This window comes from Lissotriton helveticus, chromosome 12, assembly GCF_964261635.1.
Source record: "Lissotriton helveticus chromosome 12, aLisHel1.1, whole genome shotgun sequence".
Lineage (NCBI taxonomy): Eukaryota > Metazoa > Chordata > Amphibia > Caudata > Salamandridae > Lissotriton > Lissotriton helveticus.
Window position 1 is genome coordinate 379,299,357 of NC_136073.1, and position 26,401 is coordinate 379,325,757.

At 41.8% G+C, this 26,401-nt stretch overlaps 1 protein-coding gene across 2 annotated transcripts in view; it reads right to left on the reverse strand.

Annotated features, from left to right (window-relative positions):
- Nucleotides 1–26,401, reverse strand: part of SLC7A10 (solute carrier family 7 member 10) — a 524,312-nt gene that overhangs the window by 117,256 nt on the left and 380,655 nt on the right. For both annotated transcript variants that reach the window (XM_078669294.1, XM_078669295.1), the window contains one exon: nt 2,159–2,312. In XM_078669294.1, coding sequence (XP_078525420.1) covers nt 2,159–2,312 — 154 coding nt within the window. The remainder of the gene's footprint in view (nt 1–2,158; nt 2,313–26,401) is intronic.

Genomic DNA, 26,401 nt, shown 5'->3' on the forward strand with positions numbered 1-26,401 from the left:
CCAATCAGCCTAAAGCCCACTAGACCCCAAAGAGGTATTTTGGAGTGGGGAATTGACCCTCTGGTGTTGGGCTACTGCTCTCCCCCACCCCATGCATAAAAGGCGTTCTGCCACCAGGGGCATATAGGAGATCTTTCGGAGTGGGCAGAAAACCCACTAGACCCTAGGGATTTGTTTTAAAAATATAAAAATGGATGGTGTGGCCCGCCAAGGTTTTGGGCCAAACCCCACAGAGGGCGGAGAGGGGGTTTGGCCCAATTATCTTAACATAGGATGGGTAAAAAGCCACCTGGATACCAGGAATGCATTTTATTAATTAGTAGGATATGGTCTGGCCCATTCTGATTTTAGGCCCCACCCCTAAAGGCTCAACCGTATTTCTGCTCCCTTGGGGACTAAGCGGTACAAAAGGGGGTGGCAATGGACGGAGCATCTGAACCAATCAAACACTCACACCCAGGCAACAGATCTGGGTTTAATCCATCACCGTTCTTTAGCCCACTCTGCCACCCCAGTTCAGACATGGCCATATGCAAATCAGTCTGACCCTGTGCCACATGGGAACAGTCCAGCCCGAACTGCCAAGCCATGCCTTCCCTGGACCGGAAACAAGCTTCCTAGGACCGGTTTCTGGCATTTCAGCCGTCTTCAGCCAGGCTTGCTCGAATCCAGTGGCAAAGTGAGCAAGGGACTCACGTCTGAGCATACCCTGCCAACTTATGGCGAACAAAGCGGTACAAAAGGGGGTGGTGATGGACGGAGCATCTGAACCAATCAAACACTCACACCCAGTCAACAGATCTGGATTTAATCCATCACCGTTCTTTAGCCCTCTCTGCCACCCCAGTTCAGACATGGCCATATGCAAATCAGTCTGACCCTGTGCCACATGGGAACAGTCCAGCCCGAACTGCCAAGCCATGCCTTCCCTGGACCAGAATAAAGCTTCCTAGGACCGATGTCGGGCATTTCAGCCGTCTTCAGCCAGGCTTGCTTGAATCCAGTGGCAAAGTGAGCAAGGGACTCACGTCTGAGCATACCCTGCCATCTTATGGCGAACAAAGCGGTACAAAAGGGGGTGGTGATGGACAGTGCATCTGAACCAATCAAACACTCACACCAAGTCAACAGATCTGGGTTTAATCCATCACCGTTCTTTAGCCCACTCTGCCACCCCAGTCCCTTGGGGACTAAAGCACCCCTATTCCTATAGCAAGAGAGTCAATTTTGATAGGTGCAGTTTTTCTAAATGGGCCAACCGAGAGTGGGGCTAAATCCCAGTATTGTCTCACTTGCTATGCTGAATGGCTGCACTTTTCGGGCTCAGTTCGGGTGCTACCTGGGAAAACCTATACATTTCAGACATTTCTTAAAACTAGACACCAGGGGAATAGTCCAGGGTGGTGTGCCTTGCATGGATCACACAACATTTTCTTACACACAATACCCTGCAAACTTCAATCTTTGTCTCAAAACGTGCATTTTCTTTGCATTTCTATGATGTAAACATCCAGAATCAGTAGGGATCCACAAAATACCTACCAACCAGCGTTCCCTCACTTGTGCTGATAAAAACGCTACCCCATTTGTGTGGCTGGGCCTAGTGCCCACGACAGGCACAACTCAAACCAGGATCAATGGGAGATCCCCTCTGGTAGCACTGCCAGTTCAAACCACAAAAACTAGGAAAAATGCACTACATCTTTGAAAGTTCACTGATCCTTGCCAAACCAGTGGTCATTTTTTATTTCCATACTGTACTTTTTCTGAATGCTGGGAATACGGTGGGCCAAGCACAGGGTAAACCACGGGAAAAACAATGAGGGGGAATTAGTGACAGTACTATTGTTCATAATAAGATGTTAAAAGGTAGACAATTACAGCAGATACCTTATGTGAATAAAACTTTATGAAGGCATAAGTGTGAGGTACCCCAAATAGCAAAAAAGGACATAGCATTCTAAGTGGAAAAGGCCTAGCAGCCAAGGGGTAAAAAAATAAACAACATGAGATCTGCCACATTGCTAAAACTGCTTTCAACCAGACCTAAAATAGGAACCCACTCTTCACAAGAAAGTTTACTTAGTGTAGCCTTTAGCTCTTGAACCATTTGCATGTGCTACTGTTGGAGGTACAGTGGTGTAGAGTGCATACTTGCCTTCGAGGATCTACCATCTCCTCTGTCACATAATTGAGAAAGTTCCATCCACTAAATGCAAATGACCCCTGGAGAAAGGCTAATGCCAAATGTCCTACTGTGGGGGTCATCCAGAAGTTTAATGCATTGCTCGGCTTCAGCTCTTCATAATGCCCTGTAGGAATCGCACAAGGGAAAAGTCACAAACATATCTAGTTACTGTTAGGCTTTATCCAAATTCAAGTTTCTTAAAAAAATTCCATATGAAATCTGTACAATGTTAAAAATACAGAAAATAAATCAGTAATTGGAACGGTTTCTTTTTGAATAATTAAAGATAAAATAAAAGTGTTTGCTACATCATCACACATTAATTGTATAATATTTTAATAAACATTCCCAATATTTCAAATCAGTAAAACAAGTATATCTTATTCACTTTCAGCAGGTAATTATTTCAACTTAGAGATAACTAATAAAAAAGCCTTGCCTTGTTGGTTTTGATAAAACAATTTTCAACACCATCAAAGTATGCATATCATATCGTATTGCCTCCTTGACACCTAAGAGCCCTGGGAGCTGGTGATGTGGCGCCTCCGGACTGACAGCGGCTCAAGCCCCCCCGACCTCATTGACCAAGGATAGCAGCATACTCCTGTCATGTTGGCCGCGGACCCCAACGCTCACTCACACGACCATCCACTGATGTATACCAAGACATGATACTCCTCCTGACACACCCCATCTCCCTAATATCCCCCCCTCTTCCTTTTGTTTCTTTTCCTATACATTTTCTCTTTTCCCCTGATCTCACTTAGGAGACAGTCAATGGGTCTTGAAACAGTTGTTTTATTTTTTTCTTTCCTTTCCCATGGTTATTCGCCCTGCAGGGCCTGTTGCCCTTGACTGAGGCCAGTTTGGAAGTTACCTTGGCAGGTTCAACAGCCATTACTGTTAGGTTACTGAATATATTGATTTGGAGGTCTAGATACACCCATTATTTGATGTACCTGACCACACGATACACCTGTCGATACCCCACACTGTCGGCCAGGCATGAGGGGGATGCGCATAAGAGTTACACATTCATGCCACCTCCTACAAAACACCAACATACAACGACTCGTGAATTCATTGCCCTTCCACTGGAGTGATATTATGTACAATGCAGCTATATTTATGTACTAAACTGCTCTTACCCTATCGCTATAGGGCTTGACCAATGTAGCCATTATCTTGCATGTTATGTACCTGCATTACTCACCTGAACTAAGATTTCTCTTATGTCACTGTATTTGATCATTTACTCGCTGTTATATATTGGCAATGCGTATTCATGTACTGGCAAACTGTTTATTTGAACCAATAAAATATATTTAAAAAAAATCAAAGTATGCACATCACTTAGGGAAAATACTCACGTTGTTACATAGCGATATCAAGGACAGCAACTTTTGGCAAAGCCAATAGCGCTCTCATTTATAATGCAAGTGCTAACACTTGTTTGTAAAGCATTGTTAAAAAGAGAATGCTGGAGGAAAAGCTAACATATCTTAAGGTATCTTGAAACTGTACCCTGGATTGAATATTTTCAATATTTATGAATGGCATGGTTTAGGGTGTGTCAGAATTTAAAGGAAACTGGTCACTGATGTTCTACAGGACTGGTTCCAACCATTTGGTGCTCTGCAGGAACCCCAGGCTCAAGATTTATGGGCCTCTGGGAAAAGAGATACTCTTTTAGTCAGTGTTCTGACTGAAACACTGGTTGTGTGAGTGTTGAAGCCTGACCCTTGCCGAGTGTCATAAATGCCGCCTTTGTGTGTCACGGTGTCGGCTTTCATGCTACAGATGCACTGAAAGAGATAAAAGGAAATCAATCTTGATAAAGTCCGCTCTGAGTCAAACCCTTGCAGGATCTTTATGGATGAGCTGGGACGGGGGGGTGGGGGAGCAACATGGAAAGTGAGGGGAAAACAGCACATGAGGAGAGAACAAGAAAGCACATGTTCTCCCAGGGAGCACCTGCCACAGCTCCCTTATGTGAGCTGTGGGGGGTTAAAATACATCCAGTTCAGAAGGATGGTAAAGAGATTATGCTTTGAAGGAGGGACAAATACAGAAAGAAGAAGGAATGGCATTGAATAGGACAGCAGCAAATGAGATTGATAAAAAAACAATAAATGATGAGCAATTTCCTGCCCCAAATCTAAGACCTGAAAATAAATAGCATCTGTTGCTCCAAAATCTTAATTGTTAATACATTATTCTGCCTCCCTTGTGTTAGCATAAATTTAATGAGTAGCATAAATTGAATGTATTCTAATTAATTCAAAGTAAGACCTTATGGAAATAAGTACATTTTCTTTTTAAAAGACTTAATTTGCTGAGTCATTTATTTTGAAACAAAATTGCATTTCATAAAACGTCTTCATTCCGAACATGCATTGTTGAATGTTGTTTAATTCATTTGTCAAAGCAAGATTCTGTAGCAAATAAAAATGAATTTCTTGACAGGCAGTTTGAACTTTTGTAACATTTTAAACTTTAACATATTGAGTCTAATTGTTATTAACATTTAGATGAAGTGAAAATGTCTATAGCCAACATTTTTTACTTTTGTATAACTCCCGAATAACCTTAGAACAAATTGTGTTTTGTTACACATTTCCAAATAACATATAAGACTTTTTAGCAAACAATCCTAACTAAGAACAATTCAAGCACCATAACTTAAAATGAATGTCATAAAAAAATTGGGTTTTCTACAAAGCTGTTATTAAAGTTTAGAGTATTGTCAAATATTCTTAACTTTGTAAAAATCCTAGCTAACGTTTAAAAATATCTTTTGCAGCTGATGGCCTGTGCTCTTTTTGTAAGGGACTACTTTTTTAGGTCGGATGCGAGACAAGACCTTTTGATTTTACAAAAGTTATATACAAAATTTGACTATGGGGGTTTGCAGGCAGTCCTTTTCATCAATTTGTCTTTTGTCACATTCACATTTTTTTTGTTCGGGATAGCAAAGCACCTGGGGCTATGGATCATCCCACTTCAACTATTGACTAACTTCAATATAAGTGACCCATTCTGTTCTTTTACAAAGAGCACAGTCATGCAGTAGATCCCTTCAGTAACACGGACTGCTATGGCAAAGTGTGCTTTATGAGGCCATACATATTTTTGCTTTAGTCAAAATCTATTTTTTTGTAGCTGAAGGCCAAGTATCTCCCAAGAAGTAAAGTTTTACAAAAACCATGACAAAACAAAACAGGCATTCACAAAGCAAAAACACTGGCACCTGATGTCAGACCTACTACCTTTGCCAAAGCGTGTTATTCTAAACTTGCAAGGAAATACCTTCCTGATTTTGTACTGATGCATATATCCTATTACAAAAAAAACTACTTTATTACAAGGTGAGTACCAGGGAGAGCAGGAGGGCCAGAGTGACATGAATGAGATTTCAGAGAATGACCAGGGTGCAAGGTAATCAAAGTATTATCTCTAACGCTTCCTTGTCTCAGTCATTCCATCATGAGGATCTACCAAAAAGGAAGACACCCAGAAAATGCAAAGTCCATACACAAAGGAGGAAACACTGAACCAAGAAGGCTCGGAATGCGAACACAGGCACAGGTGCCAGTGGTGGTCCAACAATGTTTTGTGGAAAGAATATCATGAGGCACAAATATTGTGTCTTAAATATCATGATGTCAAAAATGTAATGGGTTTCGATATCATAGGTAAGACAGTTTCCTCAAATGTATTTTAAGATCTTTTGTTAGAAATATTGTTGTGTGTTCTATCATAATATAATATTTTTAAAGTGCATTTATTTAAAAAAAATCTGTTCAGTATTTGATTTTAAAACATTACTTTTTTCTATAATAATTTTATGAGCAGGATGTTGGGTTTATATGGGAATAGGCTGAGCTGTAATTAACATTTTTAAGTTTTCTATGTTTAAATTGTGTTATTTTTTCTTATTTAATTTGCATAATTGTGTTACTATTTCTTTATGAAATTATATATTTACTTTAAAAAATTGATTTTGTTTTTGAGAGGGGTAATAACTCTACAAAAGCAACAACCACCACAATCCTTCTCGGGGTGAAACACAAATGTCACTAAATTAACCTGTGCTTCCCCATCCCCCCTCCCGGTAGCTTGCCACAAAAGCAGTCAGGCTTAACTTACAGGCACTGTGTTAAGTTTTTATGCAGCACACAAAAAATAATACAGTGAAAACATAGCACAACCAATCTTTAGAAAGTAGAGAAAATTATAATTAATAAAATGACACAAAACCGCTGCGGGGATTCTGCACATACACAGAACTATGCACAAGAAAGCAGGACTTCGGTGTATAGGGGTTGTACCTTCCTACCACCTTAGTACCCAAAATCCCAATACCGACTAGCTATTGTGTCTCATTCGTTCTCCTACATGAAGCTACAAATGATTAGACTAAGACAACCCAGAACACAATACTCCTGACTCTCTCAGGAATCGAGGTAGCAAGACATACACCTTCGCTCACTCACTCGGACTTGTCCGCAATAAGGATTGTCAAAGTCACTGTATAGTTTAAAATGTTTATTTTATCTTTACCATTAACAAGTATTTTAAATGACAATTCATTTGTGTCTAAACATAACAGTTCTACCCGCACCCAATCAAAAGATAGCACTTATTAAATGTTATAAGGTAACCCAATGTTATCCAATGGGAGAGGTAGCCCTTACAGTAGTGAAAAACAAATGTATGTGTTTTTACACTACCAGTACATGTAAAACTTAAAAAACACATGGACTTCTTAGAGCGTACCTTAGGGAGTCACATATATTAGAAAAGGAAGATGTAGGCCTGTACAGGTTGAATTTGTAATTTAAAACTACACTACAGATTGCAATGGCAGGCCTTAGACATGCTTTAAAATGCCACTAGAGTGTGTGGCACAAAGTGTGCTGCAGGCCCACTAGTCGTATTTAATTTACAATCCCTGGGTGAATGTAGTACCATATACCAGGGACTTACAAGTAAATTAAGCGTGCCAATCAGGTGTTGGCTAATTTTATTATGTTTTAGGGAGAGAGCAGAGGCACATTTGCTCTGGTTAGCAGTGGAATAGTGCACAGCATCCTAATAACAACAAAAACTAAATTCATAAAACAGGAGTTGTGAAGACAAAAAATTGCGGGTGAGCCTGCAGAAAAGCCAAGTCTAACATTTACATTAATTTTTATTTTTATTAATTATGTAAAATAAAAATGTATTTATGTAGTATATTTATTGTTTATGAAATGTCAATATTGTTATATTTTTTTACATACATTTCTAAAACTTAAACTCATTGTTTTTTCAAAATGTGTTTTTTTAATTTGTATCTATTTATTTACATTGGCAGTTTTATATTCAAGCCATTTAATTATATAGCTTTACAATTAACAATGTTATTATTAATATTAATTATAGTTATTAATTTCTACGTTCAAGTCAATATTTTTTATTTTTTGGTAGTACGTTCTATTTGTTTTTTATGTTGTATAGTGTAATTGTTTACAATAATTAAATTGGATTTCTGTAATGTATTCTTTTTAGTGTAATGTCTAGTATAGGTTTGTATTAGTAGTTGATTTTAAAATCTGTTTGGAGTTCGAATAGTAAATTTGATCCCCCCACCCCAAACTACTATACTCCTGCCATTGTGGTTAAAAGGAGTTTAAAGATTATATATGAACCACTCAAATCCAACATTTTCCCCAATATGCTTAAGTTTGGAGTGATAATATATATTTGACCCTTTCTGAGTTAAACACTTTCCCAACTGGCTGAAAAAAAGGTCATTTTTGCTCACTTTCCCTAATTGAAAAAAGCGTTTATTGTTTATTTGGCAGAGGAAATTATACTTCTCTGTGAATTGTGGCATTTTTAGAACTGTTTTAATAAAAACAAATTGTAGGAAGGATTTTATCTGCTGACACTTTTTGGGAATTTAAAACTGATTGCACCATACCCCACGCTCTTGGGCTGCACTCGTGGGAGGTCATTGGATAGCGGCCATCTTGGACGCGACTTGCGTTGTTCGTGGTCAGCTTTTTAGTTGAGGCATGCTGCACGCCGGCTTCAGGCAAACCCTATTTAATGGGGCTAGTCCGGTCGTGAGACGCTGAAAAAGGTCATTTTCGCTCACTTTCCCTAATTGAAAAAAGCGTTTTTTGTTTATTGGGCAGAGGGAATTGGGGGGAATACTTCTCTGTGAATTGTGGCATTTTTAGAACTTTTTAAATAAAAACAAATTGTAGGAAGGATTTCATCTGCTGACACTTTTTGGGAATTTAAAATTGATTGCACCATACCCCACGCTCTTGGGCTGTACTCGTGGGAGGTCATTGCGGGATAGCGGCCATCTTGGACGCGACTTGCGTAGTTCACTGTCAGCGTTCTACTTGAGGCACGCTGGCTTCAGCCAAACCCTATTTAATAGGGCTAGTCCGGTCGCACAGCGCTGAAAAAAAAGGTCATTTTCGCTAATTTTCCCTAATTGAAAAAGGCGTTTATTGTTTATTTAGCAGAGGGAATTTGAGGGAATACTTCTCTGTGAATTGTGGCATTTTTAGAACTTTTTAAATAAAAACAAATTGTAGGAAGGATTTTATCTGCTGACACTTTTTGTGAAGTTAAAATTGATTGCACCATATCCCACGCTCTTGGGCTGCACTCGTGGGAGGTCATTGCGGGATAGCGGCCATCTTGGACGCGACTGGCGTAGTTCACGGTCCACGTTCTAGTTGAGGCATGCTGCACACCGGCTTCGGCCACACCTTATTTAAATGGCGTCTGCTCAGACGCGCAGCTGGCGTGCCTAAGGCAAGCCTGTCTACGTCCGTCAGCGCTATGTCAGTGCTCAGGCCGAGCCATTCTGTCTGATGTGAATCAAGGAGCTGTAGCATCATTCACCTATTAAGTGAGTTATTGAAGTCTTTCAAACCTCTTCCTTGTCTGTCCCACAGCAGCTCGTGGGTAGTGCCTTGAAGGGACTTTGTATGTAAGGATTGCGGGTTCAGATTTTCACCGGAGCCCCCACCAACTGATACGTCTGCTGACACACGCAGGCCTAGCCTTATTAATGCTAGATCAGTGAAGAAGCACTATGTAGTCGTTGCTGATTTGATCACTGACAATGATTTAGATTTAGTGTTTATTACTGAGACATGGATTGATGCCTTTTCCAACCCCATCGTGCCCATGGCTACACCTGCTGGCTTTAAAGTCCACCGGGTGGATTGCCCTGTAGGCAGAGGTGGTGGTTTGGCCATTTGGCATCGGGAATGCTGGACACTTTACAGTGAAACATCCACCCTTTTCGGGGGTCCCTGATTTATTGGCCTCCTGGATCAGCCAGGGTTTTTTTGGATACCTGTGGGGATGCGCTGGCAGAGCATGCATTGCGATTCTCAAATGATGTGCTTCTTGGGGATGTTAATCTCCATCTTGACCATACTGAGATGACCGATTCTACAGCTCTTCTGGACTCCCTTCGCCTGGCCAGTCTTTTCACAAAGAGTCATGTTCCCCACACACCAAGGAGGTCATACCTTGGATATCATCTTCTCTAATTTCCCTATAACGGTGGTGAGGCCGAGGCCGGTCGCTTGGTCAGATCATTTTCCCATATTCTTCTCTTGGGATACGAAGCATTCTTCACAACCAGCTAACTGCCACCGCCCCCCATCTACTAGAAGAATGGACCCAGGTCAGCTCAGTGACTTGTTGGCTACCTCCCGACCCTCCCTTTTGGGGGACCTGGAGAAGAATGTGTCTCAGTTCACAGATTGGATCGCAAGCTTGGTTGCTACTCTATCGGCACCATGTCAGCAAAGCTGAGGAGAGAGTCCCCCTCTAAGCCTTGGTTCACTCCTGAGCTGAGGACTCTGAAACATGCGTGCAAAATATTGGAGAGAGCATGGAGCTCCAGTGGCTACTGCCCTACTGATAAACACGCTCTTAGAGCCAAACAAAAGCTCTTTTCTGTGGCTATTGGAGTGGCCAAAGGACAGCCCTACTCCGCTCGTATTGAGTGGGTCAACAACAACTCTAAAGAAATCTTTGCAATTGTGCAGATCTTTTTGACCCCTAGCGCCCAGGCGGCGGTGGCACCTGTCTCAGAGACTTGGTGCAACACTTTGGCGAAAATCTTTAGGGATAAAATAATTAGCATCCAAGATACGTTCTCGACTTCTCCCAAGAAGCCCTTGGGGCTGTATGGGCATGGCCAATGGCAGAATCTGCCCCCACTTTTTCTGCATTTAGGTCTGTTGATCTCTCCAGCTCCCTCAGAATTCTTAAGGCCCTTAAGTTGGGTTCACCTAATGACTCATGTGCAGCCAGGCATTCTGTCTGATTTGGCTGATATCATTATTTCAGAAGTAAATTTCATGGTTAATAAGTCACTTCATGAGGCCCGTGTTCCAATGTTATGGAAACAGGCGCTGATTCTTACCTTACTTAAGAAGCCGTCACTTGACCCTCTGCTACCTTAGAATTACCGCCCGATCTCACTTTGACCAAGTGTGGTCAAGGTATGCAAGAAGGTGGTTACGTCTCAACTCACCAGCTATGTTAAGGTCTCAGGTCTGCTTAATCCAGCACAATCTGGCTTCCGAGCTTCGTATAGCACGAAGTCAGCATTGCTAGAGGTGACAGAGGCGATTTGGGATTGTCTGGATGCCGGTGGGAGAGCAGCGTTGGTTATGCTTGATCTCTCTGTGGCATTCGACACTGTGCCCCACTCTCTGCTCCTGGACCGTTTATTGGAAATAGGTATCTCTGGCCTGGCGTTGCAATGGATCAGGTCCTTCTTGGAAGGAAGATCGCAGCAGGTTTGGCTTCCTCTGCGTGCCTCTGCGCCTAGACTCAGCTGGTCTACTGGGGGCTAAAGTGATGGCCTATGCCGACGATATCCAGCTGTTGTTCCCTTGGAGTAAGGAGGATGACTCGGTTGTGGCAGCCCCACACTGTATGTCTTCAGTCTTTCACTAGCTGGCGAATGCACAGCTGAAATGCAATGAAGGAAAGTCTGAAGTGCTGCTGTATGGCTCCTTTTCGACGGATTTCAGAGAGAGGCTCTGGCCTCCTAGTTTTCACAACCTATTGCGGGCAAAGGCGCGGTTAAAAATCTAGTTGTCTGGTTCGATAAAAATCTAAATTTTGTGACACAAGTGAAGAAGTTGGCCTGTACCAGCTTTGGCACTCTGAAAATCTTGAGGAAGTTTCTCCACCTTCTGCCAGGTAGTGCCAAAGAAACTGTGGTCCGTGCCCTAATTTTGTCCCGCTTAGACTGTGCCAACACCCTCTTGGTCGGCAGTCCAGGTTCTCTTGCTAAGAAATTGCAAGTTGTTCAAAACTCGGCGGCCAGACTTCTCTTGGGTTTGTCATCAAGGCATAGTGTTTGCACCCACTTGCGCTCCTTGCATTGGCTCCCAGTTCAATCTCGTCTGAAATTCAAAAGGTTGTCAATCGCTCATCGGGCCCTTTATGGCCTAGACCCTATTTATTTGCAGAAGAGGTTTGCCTTCTATACACCAGGGAGACTGCTGCGCTAGTCGGCTCAGCTGCTGATACAGACCCCTAGGTTTACTCGCCAACAACTTGGTGGGAATTCCTTTGTGTGTAAAGCGGGTCTAGCCTGGAACATGCTGCCCCAGGCTCTTCGGGGCATACAGGACCCACTGCTGTTTGAGAAAACACTAAAAACGCTGCCCTTTTAATCTTTAATGGTTGTGCATTTTTCCCTTTTCTGAAGCTAGCGACGGGACACTTTCGAGTAGCCGAGCGCTGTATAAATTACAATAACATAACATAACATAACTTTGGTTACACTTAGAGTTGGAATAGTAAATCTGACCATCCCCTCGGACCCCATAAAGTCCAACCTTTTGCCCAATGTGGTTAAGCTTGGAGTTCAGATAGTAAAGTTGACTCCCCACGCCCACTCCCCAAAAAACAAAACTTTCCCCAATGTTGTTACGTTTGGAGTTGGAATAGTATATTTGACCCCTTCAAATCCACATTTTCTGCTATATGGTTACATTTAAAGTGGGAATAGTAGATTGGCCCCACAATCCAATACTTTCCCAATCGTGGTTAGGTTTGGAGTTGTAATAGTAAATCTGAACCCTTCAAGTCCAAAACTTTCCCTAATGTGGTTAATTCAGGAGTCAGAATAGGAAATGTGAACTCCCCAGAGTCCAGAACTTTCCCTAATGTGGTTAGTTCTGGAGTGATAATATTAAATCTGAGACTCCCAAAGTCCAACACTTTTCCTAATGTGGTTAAGTTTGGAGTGTGAATAAGAAATCTTAACCCCATTTCAAAACTACAACACTTTCCCGAATGTGGTTACATTTGGAGTGGAGATATTAAATATATTTCATTCAAACACTGTCACCAATGTACCATAGTTTGAAATCAGAAACATAGTTTTGAACTTTTCCAAAGTACAACAGTTCCCAATAAAGCTAGGTTTGGAGCGGGAATAGTAAATATGAACCTTCCAAATCTAACACTTTCCTTAGTGTGCTTTAGTTTGGAGCGGGAATAATACATTTGACCCCGACCCAATTCTTTTTCCCATTGTGGTGAAGTTTAGTGCAGGAGTAGTAAACTAGACTTTGCCCACATTTAAACACTTTCTCCAATGTGGCTAAGTTTTATTGGAATAGTAAATGCAATGTCCATAAACTGGTTGCATTTGTTTGTAATTTTATTTAGTACATTAACAAGTTAGAGCCATTTATAGTAGAAATTGTTTGTTTTTATTGTAATTCTGTACCAAAGTATTTTTCAATAATTACAACAGCTTGTTTGGATACTACTTTTTAACACACATATTTACTTACATTTTTTAAACATAATATATTAGAATGCACTGAAAAAATGTTTTTATAATGTATCAATATTTTATTTTATATATGACATTTTTATACATTTTTAACAGACCTTTTAGCATGTTTATTATTTTATCAACAGTAATAAATAAAATATTTTTACCATTGATTTCATTGTGATGAAAGTCTTTTCCTTTCACTTTGTAGTCTTCGTCATTTTGTACTGTTCATTGAATTTTTTCATTCGTGGTTCCCATTACTTCTGATTCAGGTAATACCATTTTAAAGGATTTAGATGTGGGGGAGGTGTATAAACTTAGTTAGACTAGTCTTTGTAAATAGATGTTGTTTTAGCATATCTTTTCTTTAGTGTAGTATGTGTTAGTTTACATTATTGTAGTAGGCCTTATTGTGAAATGTAATCTTTATATGTATTTTATACTAGTTTTCTGTGTCTAAGTTTGATTTTAATGTTATTTTGCTGAGTTTTGTTTTGGAGAACCGGGCCTTATGGGCCGAGCGGCGCAGGGCACGCCTAATATCTCCGGGTTCACCTGCCTTTTCAGACAGAGACACAGGACACTCTGTTAGGCATAGAAAATCGTGTTTATTAGCTGCAGCTAAGCACAGTTATCCAAGAAGTACAGTTGTATATTCTTAGGAGACTGCCACTTAATTCCGTGGCGCACAATCTTTTATAATACACATATTTACAACGTCTACTCCCTAAACATACAAAGCTGACAAATAGGAACAGTTTGAAAACAAGCTATCAAGCATCTTGAATACGCCCTCCTTTCAGACCCCGTGTGCTCTCCTCCCCTCACGTTAATCAATGCTAGTGCCCGTAATACAATTTGCAGATGGCAGGACATATTTGCGTGCTTCAAAGGATAGTTGTGTAATAGGAGAATACAAGGAGAGAATAGCGAAGGCCAGTCAAATAAGATAAAGTAAGGGAAGAATGGTGGGACCCAAACAGTCAACTAAGACAAGGATCAATCAGTCTAGACATGGATTAACAAACTCGGTCAGACCCTGACATCGGTTTCGTAAACAAGGACAAGGGTTACTTTTTAACAAAAGAGACGCATAGCAGCTGAAAAAGCAAAAACACTCCGTTCGCCGTGCTGCCTGAGTGAAGGCAACACAAAATGGCGACAGACACAAAATGGCGGCTGAATGCGAAGCGAAGTCGAAAACCACAGAACCTCAGCCCCTCCTTTTGCCATTACTCAGGCAAAACACAAAAGACTCATGTTAGTCTGAGTCTTTGTCAATGGTCATGAGGTCATTGAGTTGTTGCTGCAACATCATGTCAATGTTCTCTGTTTTCTGTGACACGGGCTTTGGGACACACAAGGTGGCACAAAGACCACAGATGGCGGGGCCACACTGCAAACAAAGCCAGCAAGAGAAAATGATAGCCAAAATCATTCCAAGGAAAGTTAACACTTTCCATTCCCATGTGGACAGTAGTCCCCAAAACCATCCCATTATAGACCAATCTCCTGTGTCCTGATGAATAGACTCGTAAATTACATGTAACTTAGAAATGGCTTGGTATACTGTAATTAATTTAATTTAATTGTGGGTTTATATAGCGCTAGAATCAACTCCCGGAGGAGTATCTCCGCGCTTCGACCGCTGGGGAACCCGTCCTGGCTCACCCTGAGAGATGGTCCCTAATGGCTATCTCTAAGGTGCGACCAAGCATCCCCGGCGGTCTGGGGGGCCTTTGTGAAGATGAGGCAAGCTAATGCCCAGAGTTGCCGAGTGTGGTCCCTGACTGGAGTAGGCACCGAGGCGAGAATTATCGAGCCCGCTGACCCTGGTCCACGACCCTGCCGCGTCGGGAATCGAACCCTGGTCCCGGGCCGTCCTCTGCTTACGGGTCTGCCGCCTCTAACCAGTGAGCCACACCACTCCACTATAGGGGCATTATCAGGAATGTAAATGCAGCAACCAGACCCAATCAATTTACAGACTCCTCCTCTGTCTGCAAGGACAATGTCTAAAACCATTCGGTTTTGCAAAGTTATAAGACGATCCGCCTGAAGTTCGGCTGTCAGATTACTCAAGGCTCCAGAAGTCACATTTATGGTAGCCTCAACAACACAAACTAGCAGTCTAATGTTTCTGTTATTGGCCATGGGGCCCCAGAAAGGAAGAAACCCTTTGATAAAGTCTCCTCCCTCTTGTTCAGCTGTGTCTTTAGAATCAATAACCCCTCTGCCATATCTTTTTCTGTGATGACCTGAAGGAGCTGTGTATGTCGGGGAAGAAGAAAAGCCACATAACACGTCCCTGAAAAATAGGTGGGAAGCCATGTATAGGCTCTATCATGACAAACAAAATATGTACCTTGAGATGGTACTAACGGTGAAGAAATCAAGGGTGAATAGATGTATGTATGGGAGCAAACACTCTTTTCCTGTTTATTCTTATTATTCTCACCATTTATCTGCAGACATAGGTTACCTCTATGAGGTATGGTCCAAATTGGTAAAGATCTTCTTTGTCTAGCCTTATCAGTGAGGCTAGTAACGTAACGAGTCACGTTTCAACCATCATATACTCGTTTCTCATCAACGGGAATCTTACCAATAACGTACATTTTAGCCATAGTCAGTATTCCCTTTATCAGAGAACTATGACTAAAATCTGCTCCATCATTATATGGACTACCAGGAGAATATCGAAGTTGATTCTGGTATGCATTAGAAAACATAGCCAAATAAGCCCAAGCGGAACCTTCATAAGAAAATGGAAGGACTAAATATGGCATCCCTTTCTCTGTGTTATGTGGCATGAGCCCACAAACCCAACAGTCAGTAGTATTAACTACCAGTTGATGCTGATGTAACAACTGGATGAATGAATTGTTGAAGTATTCTGTTCTCCTAATTTGTTCATGATCTGGGAGTGTATAGAACTTATGTGAGGAGGTAGTAGTAGAAAAAGGCAAGGAAACAGAAGAAGAAGCAGGTGCTTGCTGCATAGTGTGGGCAACCCAACCCACACAAGCTTATAAAATACATAAACATACTAAAATACACAATGCTACGCCACATCGACTAAACAATAATTTCTTGTACTTAATTTTCATTGCAACTTTCTTATCATTCCCTTCCACTTTATTATCCATTCTCTAAAAGCGTTGCTCACGGTAATCTTCCTGGATCACTTAGTTGTGGTTATTAGCCGTCCTATTACACTGCAAGTCCTGCTGACCTAGGTCACTACTCAGGTCACAGCCTAAGACTCATACCGTGACCCTGCAACTTGATGGATAGTGGAAAAGAAATGTCTTTCAATAAAAAAGGTATAACCAGAAAAGAAGAAAAAGGGAAAAAAATTTCAATTGTCTTTTGTCAACCTAGGTCTTAGGTTGTACCGTGTCTTGCCAGGTACCGTTTGATCTCGAAACAAAGTCTCTGGGTTCGTTGTATTCAATCGCAAATGTGATGGTACAGCTTCTTGCAACACGTCGTCATCTTCTTTCTCAGAATTTGTCCAGTCCAGGCGTGCACTACTGAAAGGTACAAATCGGGGTACTTTCTCACTCTCACTGTCACCTACGCCTTCTCGGACCCACTGCTCATAAGTTAAAGGCAAAGGTACCCTCTTACAGTGCACGCCATGGACCCAATTTTTCTTTCCGACGACCTTCACTGCTGTATGTGTCACGAGAAGCACCTGTCGCGGCGGCCCCCAACGAGGTTCCAGGTTCTCTTTCCTCTGGAAATTCTTCAGACAAACGAAGTCTCCAGGTTGGATGGAATGGCCTGGATTCGGCAAAGCGTTTTTGGACCTGTTGATGAATAACACGTAATTTGGTGGTGAGATCATGCAAGTAATCAACCAACAATGGGTATGGAATATCGGAATACTTTTTAGGTCAAGGGACTCCCCAGACATTGGCTGGGCGCCCAAAAACGACCTCATAAGGACTAAGTACTAAACGAGAATGTACAGTTGTTCTCGTAGAGAGAAGTGCCAAAGGTAAGGCATCGGGCCAAGCAAGGCCCGTGCTGGCCTGAATCTTCGTTAATTTGAGCTCGAGAGTGCCATTATAGCATTCTACCAAACCCGCTGACTGAGGGTGGTTTGCCGCATGGAATTTCTGTCTAATACCAAGACCCGCACACACCTTCTGCATAATTTGGCCTACAAATTTGCTTCCATTGTCACTCCAGACAATGCGCGGCAAACCAAACCTCTGGAAGAATTCCTTCAAGAGGACTTCGGCAGTAGACAAAGCAGTATTATCCTTTAGGGGGTGGGCCTCTATCCATCTGGAAAAGGCACAAACCACCACCAGAACATACTTGAGGTTATTGGAACGTTCAATGTGAATGTAATCAATTTGTAATACCTCAAAAGGGTACGTAGGGGGAGCAAAATGACCTGCCGGAGTTGGTGTTCCCTTTCCTGGATTATGCATCAAACAAACAATACAATGCTTCACCACATTTTCTGCACATTTAGGAATTCCTTCATTCTGCCATACTGGAGCCAAAAGCTTACATATTCCTTGCGCACTGATATGAGCTGGACCGTGTGCCATAGTAACTACAGGCAGTACATAGGCATCTGGTAACAACCACCGTTGGTGTTCTGACAACTCCGTCCAACATTCTGTCGCGTCCAACATTCCCGTACTCTCTCTCCACTTACTCAATTCTTTCTCAGTTGCTTCTTCTTGGATCATTTTCACACTTTCTACTGTGTCCTCACACATACCTCCTTCTCTGACCCATCTTGCAGGGCCTGCAACATACATGTGACTTTTAACATCTTTCGCTGTCTCTTTCGCTACCTCATCTGCAAAAGCATTCCCACAACCCACATCATCAGTGATCCTTTTATGTGCACTGCACTTCACAATCGCTATCTGAGTAGGCAAAGCAAGTGATTCAAGAAGGTCAGTTACCAACTGACCATGCTGTATTTTAGTCCCATGGGAAGTAAAGAATCCTCTTTCCTTCCACAAACGACCGAAGCTATGAGCCACGCCAAAGGCGTTTTGGTTATCGGTGTAAACAGTCACTCTCTTTCCCTTTACCAACACGCACGCTCTCGTCAGTGCAATCAACTCAGCTGCTTGTGCTGAATTCTGTGTAATACGTGCAGTCTCTACTACTGTATACAAAGTAGTAACAGCATAGGCTGCAGTCGTCTCGCCATTAGGAAGCTTGAAACAAGACCCATCTACCCATAGCATCCTATCCGGGTCCACGAGTGGCGTATATTTTAAATCTATTCTGCCTTTAGTTTCCTCCTCTGTTTGAAGAAAACAATCATGCTGTTCTTGGGTATCTTTCTCTTCTGGAATAGGTAACAATGTTGCTGGATTTAAAACATTACATCGCTTGATATCTATGTGACTAGCCAAAAGCGTCAACTCGTACCCAGACAAACGAGCACTCGTGAGATGTTGCGTTTTCGTTCTGTTCAAGAGAGTATCCACTGCATGTGGGACCATAACAACAAGAGTATGATCCAATACTAATCCAGCAGATTGACGAAGGGAGATCGCTGCTGCTGCTGTAGCTCTGAGACAACTAGGCAAAGCCTTGGCTACTGGATCCAATGTAGCTGAAAAATAGGCACATGGCCTTTGTTTGTCTCCAAATTGTTGTGTCAAGACTGACAACGCACAACCTTCTCTTTCATGCACATAGAGTGTGAATGGCTTACTATAATCTGGAGTACCCAACACAGGAGCAGAACACAAAGCAGTACGTAAATCAGAAAAACTCTTCTGACATTCATCAGTCCAAGGAAGAGGTTGCGGTTTATCTTTCAGAGTAAGTGCCAACAAAGGTTTAGCTAACAAAGAAAAATTCTGAATCCACTGTCTACAATAAGAGGTAATGCCTAGAAAGGCACGCACCTCCCTTTGTGTGGATGGTACAGACATTCGTGCAATTGCATGGATACGTTCTGAGGTCAATCGCCTTCCCTCCTTCGACAAGAGATGACCTAAATAGGTAACCTCTTGGCGGCAATATTGTAACTTAGAAGGTGACACCTTATGGTGGCAGATCAGACAAATGTCGTAACAATGAAACAGTTGCATTTTTACAAACATCCTCTGAATCGGCAGCCACTAACAAATCATCCACATACTGAATAAGAGTAGCACCTGGAGGCAAAGAAAAAGCATTAAACTGAGATTTTAAAGCTTGACTGTAAATGGAGGAACTCTCACAATAACCTTGAGGTGCACGTTTGAATCGAAAACTTCGGCCTCCAAGAGAGAAGCCAAAGAGATCCCTACTCTCCTCAGCAATAGGAATGCTAAAGAAAGCATTTTTGAGATCAATGACTGAAAACCAAACAGCCGAAGTAGGTATCATTGTGAGCAAAGCAGTAATGTCCGGGACAACAGGAAACTGGGGAACAACAATTTTGTTGACCTCTCGAAGATCAATCACAAAACGGTATACAGGAGGCATGGAAGGATCAGTACGTTAAAGAACAGGCAAAACATTTCCTCTTGTTTCTTCAACCACACCCTTTTGAACTAAATCATAAACAATAGCCAACAGAGCTCTTTCGCCATCGTTAGAAATCTTATACTGAGGAATACGAGGTAATTTAACATCAGTCTTGACAGTAATCACGTAAGGTGGAATTTTGAGCAAACCAACATCATTCGGACCTGTGGCCCAAAGCGTAGCAGGAAGTGAACGCAATTGAAGTGGCAGTTGATCTCTAGACAAATACATAGGGGAAACCAATTTATCTCCCAAAGTAAGATGTACACCAGAGGGGGAACAATACAATGTTGCATGTAGACGTTTCAATAAATCCAAACCCAACAAATTCTCACCGCAACCAGTCGTTAAAATGAGCGGCCTTCCAAATCATAAGGACCAATGGAAAGAGGCAAAGGACAAGAAACCGGGTTGCGTACTGGGGCGCCAGAGAATCCTACAGAAACATTTGTTAAGCCAGACAAAGGTGCCCCAGGGAGTTTGGAGTGAACGATAGAACTTCTCATTGCACCAGTATCCAAAAGAAATGGCTCTGAAACACCCAAAGCAACAACGTCAACATAAGGACCATTCTGATCCACTGGAACTGATACCACTCCCTTGCTTTGTCCATGGCTGTCCTAGCTAGTGTGAAAATCCTGATTTTCACTTTCAGTACAATAATCGTCATTGTAACATTGTGCAGACTGAGAATTTTGCTGATCAAAATAATTCATAGAATTCTGAGGGGGAAAGAACACTGTCCCTGAGACAACGCACCTCGCCCTCTACCCCTTGGTGCTGACTGAAAACCACCACGGCCTCGTGGCCCTTGCAGTCCACCATTACGCTGTAATAAAACCGGACAACTACTCTTAAAATGACCTTCCTCTTTACAATAGGCACATTGATTGGGACCCAACAAAGGTCGAGGAACAAAAGGTGCTGGTTTCTGTAACAATCTTTGAAACTGTGGAGGGTGTTGCAATTGACGCTGAGCAGAACGAGGGGGATAAGCTTGTTGCAAAAGAACCTTCGTTTTTAACTCTTTAGTCTTTTTCTCTATTTTATCCTTTTCTTCCGTATCCCTATTCTCATAATACTGAGCAGTAGCTAATATCTGGGCAGACGATGAAATAGCACACGAACTCTCGGAGTCTTTCAATTTATGCGATCATTCTGGAAGTAAATTAAATACAAATTTATTCACAAATAATCGCTGTCCACCTTCAGTACTCATATCTTGACCACTGTGGTCAATGAACGTCTCCTCAAAACGGGTAAAGAAATCGGAGACACTCTCGTCTTTCTTCTGTTTACACACAGCTAACTTTTCCCAATTAACACGTAGGGCAGGCATCATCGTTTTCATTAGAGCTATTATTCTACCAGGCAATTCTGTGATCAAATCATCGGGTTTAGCACCACCTACTTGTGCTGTATCCGCTGCAGTTATGGCAGCCCAATTACCACCTAAAGCTTGGTTGTGGTCTTCCCTGCGAATACGAGCCCACAATGCCTGAGGGACTACATTTCCCATCAGCAAATCAATACCTGCTAAATTCATAATACACGCATCAATAGTCTGGGACAGTTCCTTATAATACCCAGCAGGATTCTTACGAGGGTCCGGTAAAGATTGTTTAAGCGCCAAAACTTCCGATCTTTTCCAAGGGACATGTACCCATATACGCTGGAAATGAGCAGGGATACCTGCAATAGCACCTGCCTGTGGAACCGCATCCCTCCATATCGGGGGAACTTCTCGCATAGGATAGTGTTTCATTTTACGCCGAACCGCAGGATCAGGTTCGAGAGAAGCTTGCGAGAAAAAGGAAGACCTAAAAGTGACAAGTGTCTGGACGGCATCCTCGACGTCGGGACCCACAATAAGTCCTTTGTAAAATTTAGCCTGCATATCAAACAAACCCCGAGGAGGTAAATCCAAATCCATATCTCTCCATCCTTTAACAAGAGTATTAAACATAACATTAAAAACATATCTCTGCGTAGGCGCATTCCACTGAAGAAAAGTATCCAGGATATCGCGCACGCTATACTGTGGACCATTCATGATCCAATCATGAGCAAGAGAGTCTAAGTTAAGTTGCTTGTCAGAATATGGAATTTGACTACGGGATTGCCTTCGGGACAAAACAGGAGTCCAATTAAGAGACCCAAAGAAAGGTGATAAAAGACCAGAAACAGTATCGACTAATCGTTGACGAGCCGTAGGAGAATCTGACAATAAAACGGGAGACAATGTATTAAGCACAGTAGGAGAAGAGCTAGTTGCAAGAGAAACGGATGATAAAGGAGACTGAGGTACGGAAGTCGGTGGCAAAGGAGGTGGAAATACTGGAAGAGGCAATTGTGGAAGAACCGGAACAACTGGCTGAGCAACAGGTTGCTGAACAACATGTTGTAATGGGGGGTGCATTAGCACCTAGTACATAAGGCGGAGGTAATCTCAACAAATGAGACATTAAGGGATCTTCGTCAAGATCTTTAGTCTGTGAGGGAGTAGTCAACACAGGATAACATTTATCTATTGCCACACGATGCTGTCTTTCTGAGACTTCAATCATCTGATCAGTCTCAATATTCTTAAACTGCTGGGCAGCCTGTAAAATCGTCATAACTTGCGTTTTCTTATCTCTTTTTGCCTGTTTAATTTCTTTCTGTTTGGCTTCCTTACGCCATAGGCGGAAAGAGTCAAACATTGCCGGCCGGGCTTTTCTCTTAAACAAAATTGCTTCTAAATTATCAAATATGTCAGGCTCAAAGCTACCATTTTGTGGCCACTGCAAAACACCATCTTTCTTCGTATATCGGATCCATGTTTCATTAAAAATAATGGGGCCAAGACCATGTTTCGAATAGAGCTCATAAGTGGGAGTTCCAACCAGAGGAATTGGACAAAAGTCCTCTAGCCGGGAATCCCTATTACAGGTAAAACAGCAAAACTTCCTAAACTTACTAAGCCCAGGCATTTCGTAACGGACTGGACTGTTCACAAACTTCAAGGGGGTAGAGCAATGATCACAGCACAAGTGTACTTACCCCTTGGCTTCGACTACTGCAGAAGTCGAATAATAAAAACAAAACAAAAGGGTGGGGGCTACCCACGAATACTTAACTAAGTGTTTTCTCACGCCAACAGATGTCCGTCTAACGTCTCGCGATACCAATCATCACCAGAGGGCCAAAGCAGGGCGGCAGTCAGGGCAGCAGTCGTCAGCAGCCGTCGGAAAGGAGTAGTCACGCTGTAAAAGACATTCGGTCCACTTCGACATACAGGGGTCGCTTGACGTGGTTCGCGAATCCTCCAGAATTTTCTTGCGAGGCTCCTCACGACCCTCGGGCTGAACAGCTACCACTGAAGCCGCCCCACATTGGGCGCCAGTTGGAGAACCGGGCCTTATGGGCCGAGCGGCGCAGGGCACGCCTAATATCTTCAGGTTCACCTGCCTTGTCAGACAGAGACACAGGACACTCTGTTAGGCGTAGAAAATCAGGTTTATTAGCTGCAGCTTAGCACAGTTATCCAAGAAGTACAGTTGTATATTCTTAGGAGACTGCCACTTAATTCAGTGGCACACAATCTTTTATAATACACATATTTACAACGTCTACTCCCTAAACATACAAAGCTGACAAATAGGAACAGTTTGAAAACAAGCTATCAAGTATCTTGAATACGCCCTCCTTTCAGACCCCGTGTGCTCTCCTCCCCTCACGTCAATCAATGCTAGTGCCCGTAATACAATTTGCAGATGGCAGGACATATTTGCGTGCTTCAAAGGATAGTTGTGTAATAGGAGACTACAAGGAGAGAATAGCGAAGGCCAGTCAAATAAGATAAAGTAAGGGAAGAATGGTGGGACCCAAACAGTCAACTAAGACAAGGATCAATCAGTCTAGACATGGATTAACAAACTCGGTCAGACCCTGACATCGGTTTCGTAAACTAGGTTAAGGGTTACTTTTTAACAAAAGAGACGCATAGCAGCTGAAAAAGCAAAAACACTCCGTTCGCCGTGCTGCCTGAGTGAAGGCAACACAAAACGGCGACAGACACAAAAGAGCGGCTGAATGCGAAGCGAAGTCGAAAACCACAGAACCTCAGTTTCATACTAGGATTGTAAGTGTTTTGCGTGATTTTTATGTTTTTTCCTTTGCAGGTATTTAATTACGAACTTCCTACTTTATTTTTAAGCGGAAATGTAGTTGGTTATTTTAACCCAAATTATTTGTTTCTTTCTCCTTGATTCTTCAGTTTTCCTGGAGCGTTTCTTTATTTATATTTTTTGGGTTGGTTTGGAATGATTCCTTGGATTATTGGATTTGTAATGAATCTTCAATTCTGCTCTGGTATATTCTTGGGGTTTTTGTGTTTTTTTGGGATTGTTATTCCACTGATCAGGACTTCAGCTTCAAAATAGTAATGGTTAACCTATTTGCTTTGTGTTTTTTGGGTAGGCAGTGTTAATTTGTTGATATTATGTTATTTAGTTTATTCTGTCAATATATGATTTTTATGGTGTTAGCATATTTTTGAGATTGTACAAAACTGTTTTTTTAATCAATGTTTTCTATTTTGTATTGTCTATTTATTTTTAAATATTTATTGTTAGAAATTTGACTTATCAATCTGAATTTTCAGATTTGGTATTTTAAATTTGCTTATATTTTTTAGAAATAAATATGAATAAAGTATCAGTGTTTGTGCTTTAGTGTGCTTAAATGGTGTTGTCGTTAGGTATGTTTTTTTATTAAAGTAGGGTTCTTGCAATTGAGTCTAGATATTGCATGCCATGGTTCTTAGTAAAGATTCTTACTTAGAATGCTAAGTGTTCATGCGTTTGTTTAGTTTGTTAGAAGATTTTGGTTTGAGTTAGGTTAGGGGTTGCTCGAATTCTTTGCTCCTGGAAATGTTGTTCTTTTCATGAACTGGTAGAATCTAAAGTGGCTTCTTCCAAGCGTTCCTTGGATTAAATTGTGCAACCCATGAAAATGTGTTATTTGTCTTTAATTATAGGGATATGGTACTGTCTTAGACATCCCATCATGGAATGTGATAATTGGGTTGGCTTGATCAGTGAAGGCGATTACCCCAGGTATCCTCCAAAAACTCCATTAGGGGAGCTAGTTTTGTTTCATGTTGTTAGTAATGGGGTGCGGAGTTTAATTTGCAGATCATAATCTTTACTGCATACAGTTACAGGAACGTATGCTAAAGCTATTAGCTTTTTCATATGGTGTGAAAATTCTAGGCTAGTTACATATTTTATGCTTAGGGTGCATTTTTGCAGGTGCCTCCACATCTTCTGGGTAAAGTAGAAGTATCACCTTTAAATTGCAGATTGTGGGTAACATTTTAGTATGGTTGAAATCACTGCCTATTCATAATCTTTGTTTATTTTCTCTGGGTTATAGATGTTAGTTTGTTGTTTTATATGTGTTCAAATGTATTTATAAATTTAAATGTGTTTGTTAAGTTACAGTCCATACTCTAATGGGATGTTTATATTTTGATATTGATCTTGTAGTATGTCTACCTAAATGAATGGTGGGGGGCACGACTTAAAAGTTTAAGCCATCATCCATGTATTACATTGCATTAAGGTTAGTAAATTGTTAGTAAAGAGGGATCATGTGAACAGAGGTCAACTAGCGAGCTGCACTCTCAGTTTGATTAGTGATAATATTCACTGGAAGGAGAAACCTGGGGTTTTGATAAAGGTGGAATTGCTCAATGAAAAAGTATTTAGAAGGCTACCTTAATCAATATCTACTGGCTCCCTGTTGGTTCCTATCCCTCCAAGAATCTGGGAGGATAGAGCTTTTGAAATTTTTAAAACATTACAAATAATCTGTAACCATTCCTTAACACTAGGAATTATACCATCCATGTGTAAGAAAGCCATGGTTACACCATTGTTAGAGAAACCCAGGACTGATGCCAAGGACCCTTCTATCATCCAATTTCTTTGCTCCCCATCCCTATTAAAATCCATGAAAATATGTCAGCAAAATACTGGCTAGCTACTTGAAATAAAATAAACTATTAGGGCCACAGCAAATGGGCTTTAGACCAGTCCATGTCACTGACGCTGCCCTTGTAGTAGCTACAGACGAGCTAAGACTGATGGTTGATGGTGAACAGGTAGCAGTCTTAAACGATGACAAGGCACTAGAAGCTGCAGTGGCGTGGGAAACACTAGAACAAGCACCACGGGAAACACGAGACACACGATAGTTGAAATGAGCAGCTCACCAATGGGAGATCAGCCCCGAAATATGACAGGTACATCGTACAGATTAACACATAGCCACTCATGGGTACACACATTAAAAGAGAAGGGACATGGTCACCTGCGTCGGGGGTGGGAAGTTGGGGAGGGGGGACGGAAGTTACTGTTCTAGCAGAACCTAGGGAAAGAGATGAGGCACTGAGGATTCTGCTGCATTCGGAGCATTGTTTATGACGGAATAATGTATCAGCATACCATGTATAGTATAACTGTGGGGGGGATTTTGGATTGCTGCTCTGCAGATGCGATGGAAGTTCTTTTATAAGGACGATTGTATGTTTTGTACAAAAACCAATAAACTACGTTTAAAAAAAAACCAGGTAGCAGTATTTGTTGTGCTGGACCTATTGGCTGCCTTTGCCACCGCCAGCCATCACATTCTGCTTACCAGACTTAAGGAGATAGTTATAGGTGGCTTCCTTCTTGATTGGATTGAATCCTACCTTACTTGCAGATTTCAGGCAATATCTCTTCCCCCCTATGCATCTGAATTTAAAGCAATTCTCCAATGTGTTCCTCAGGGGTCAGCTTTGAGCCCCATTTTGTTTGTTATTTATCTTCAGCAACTTC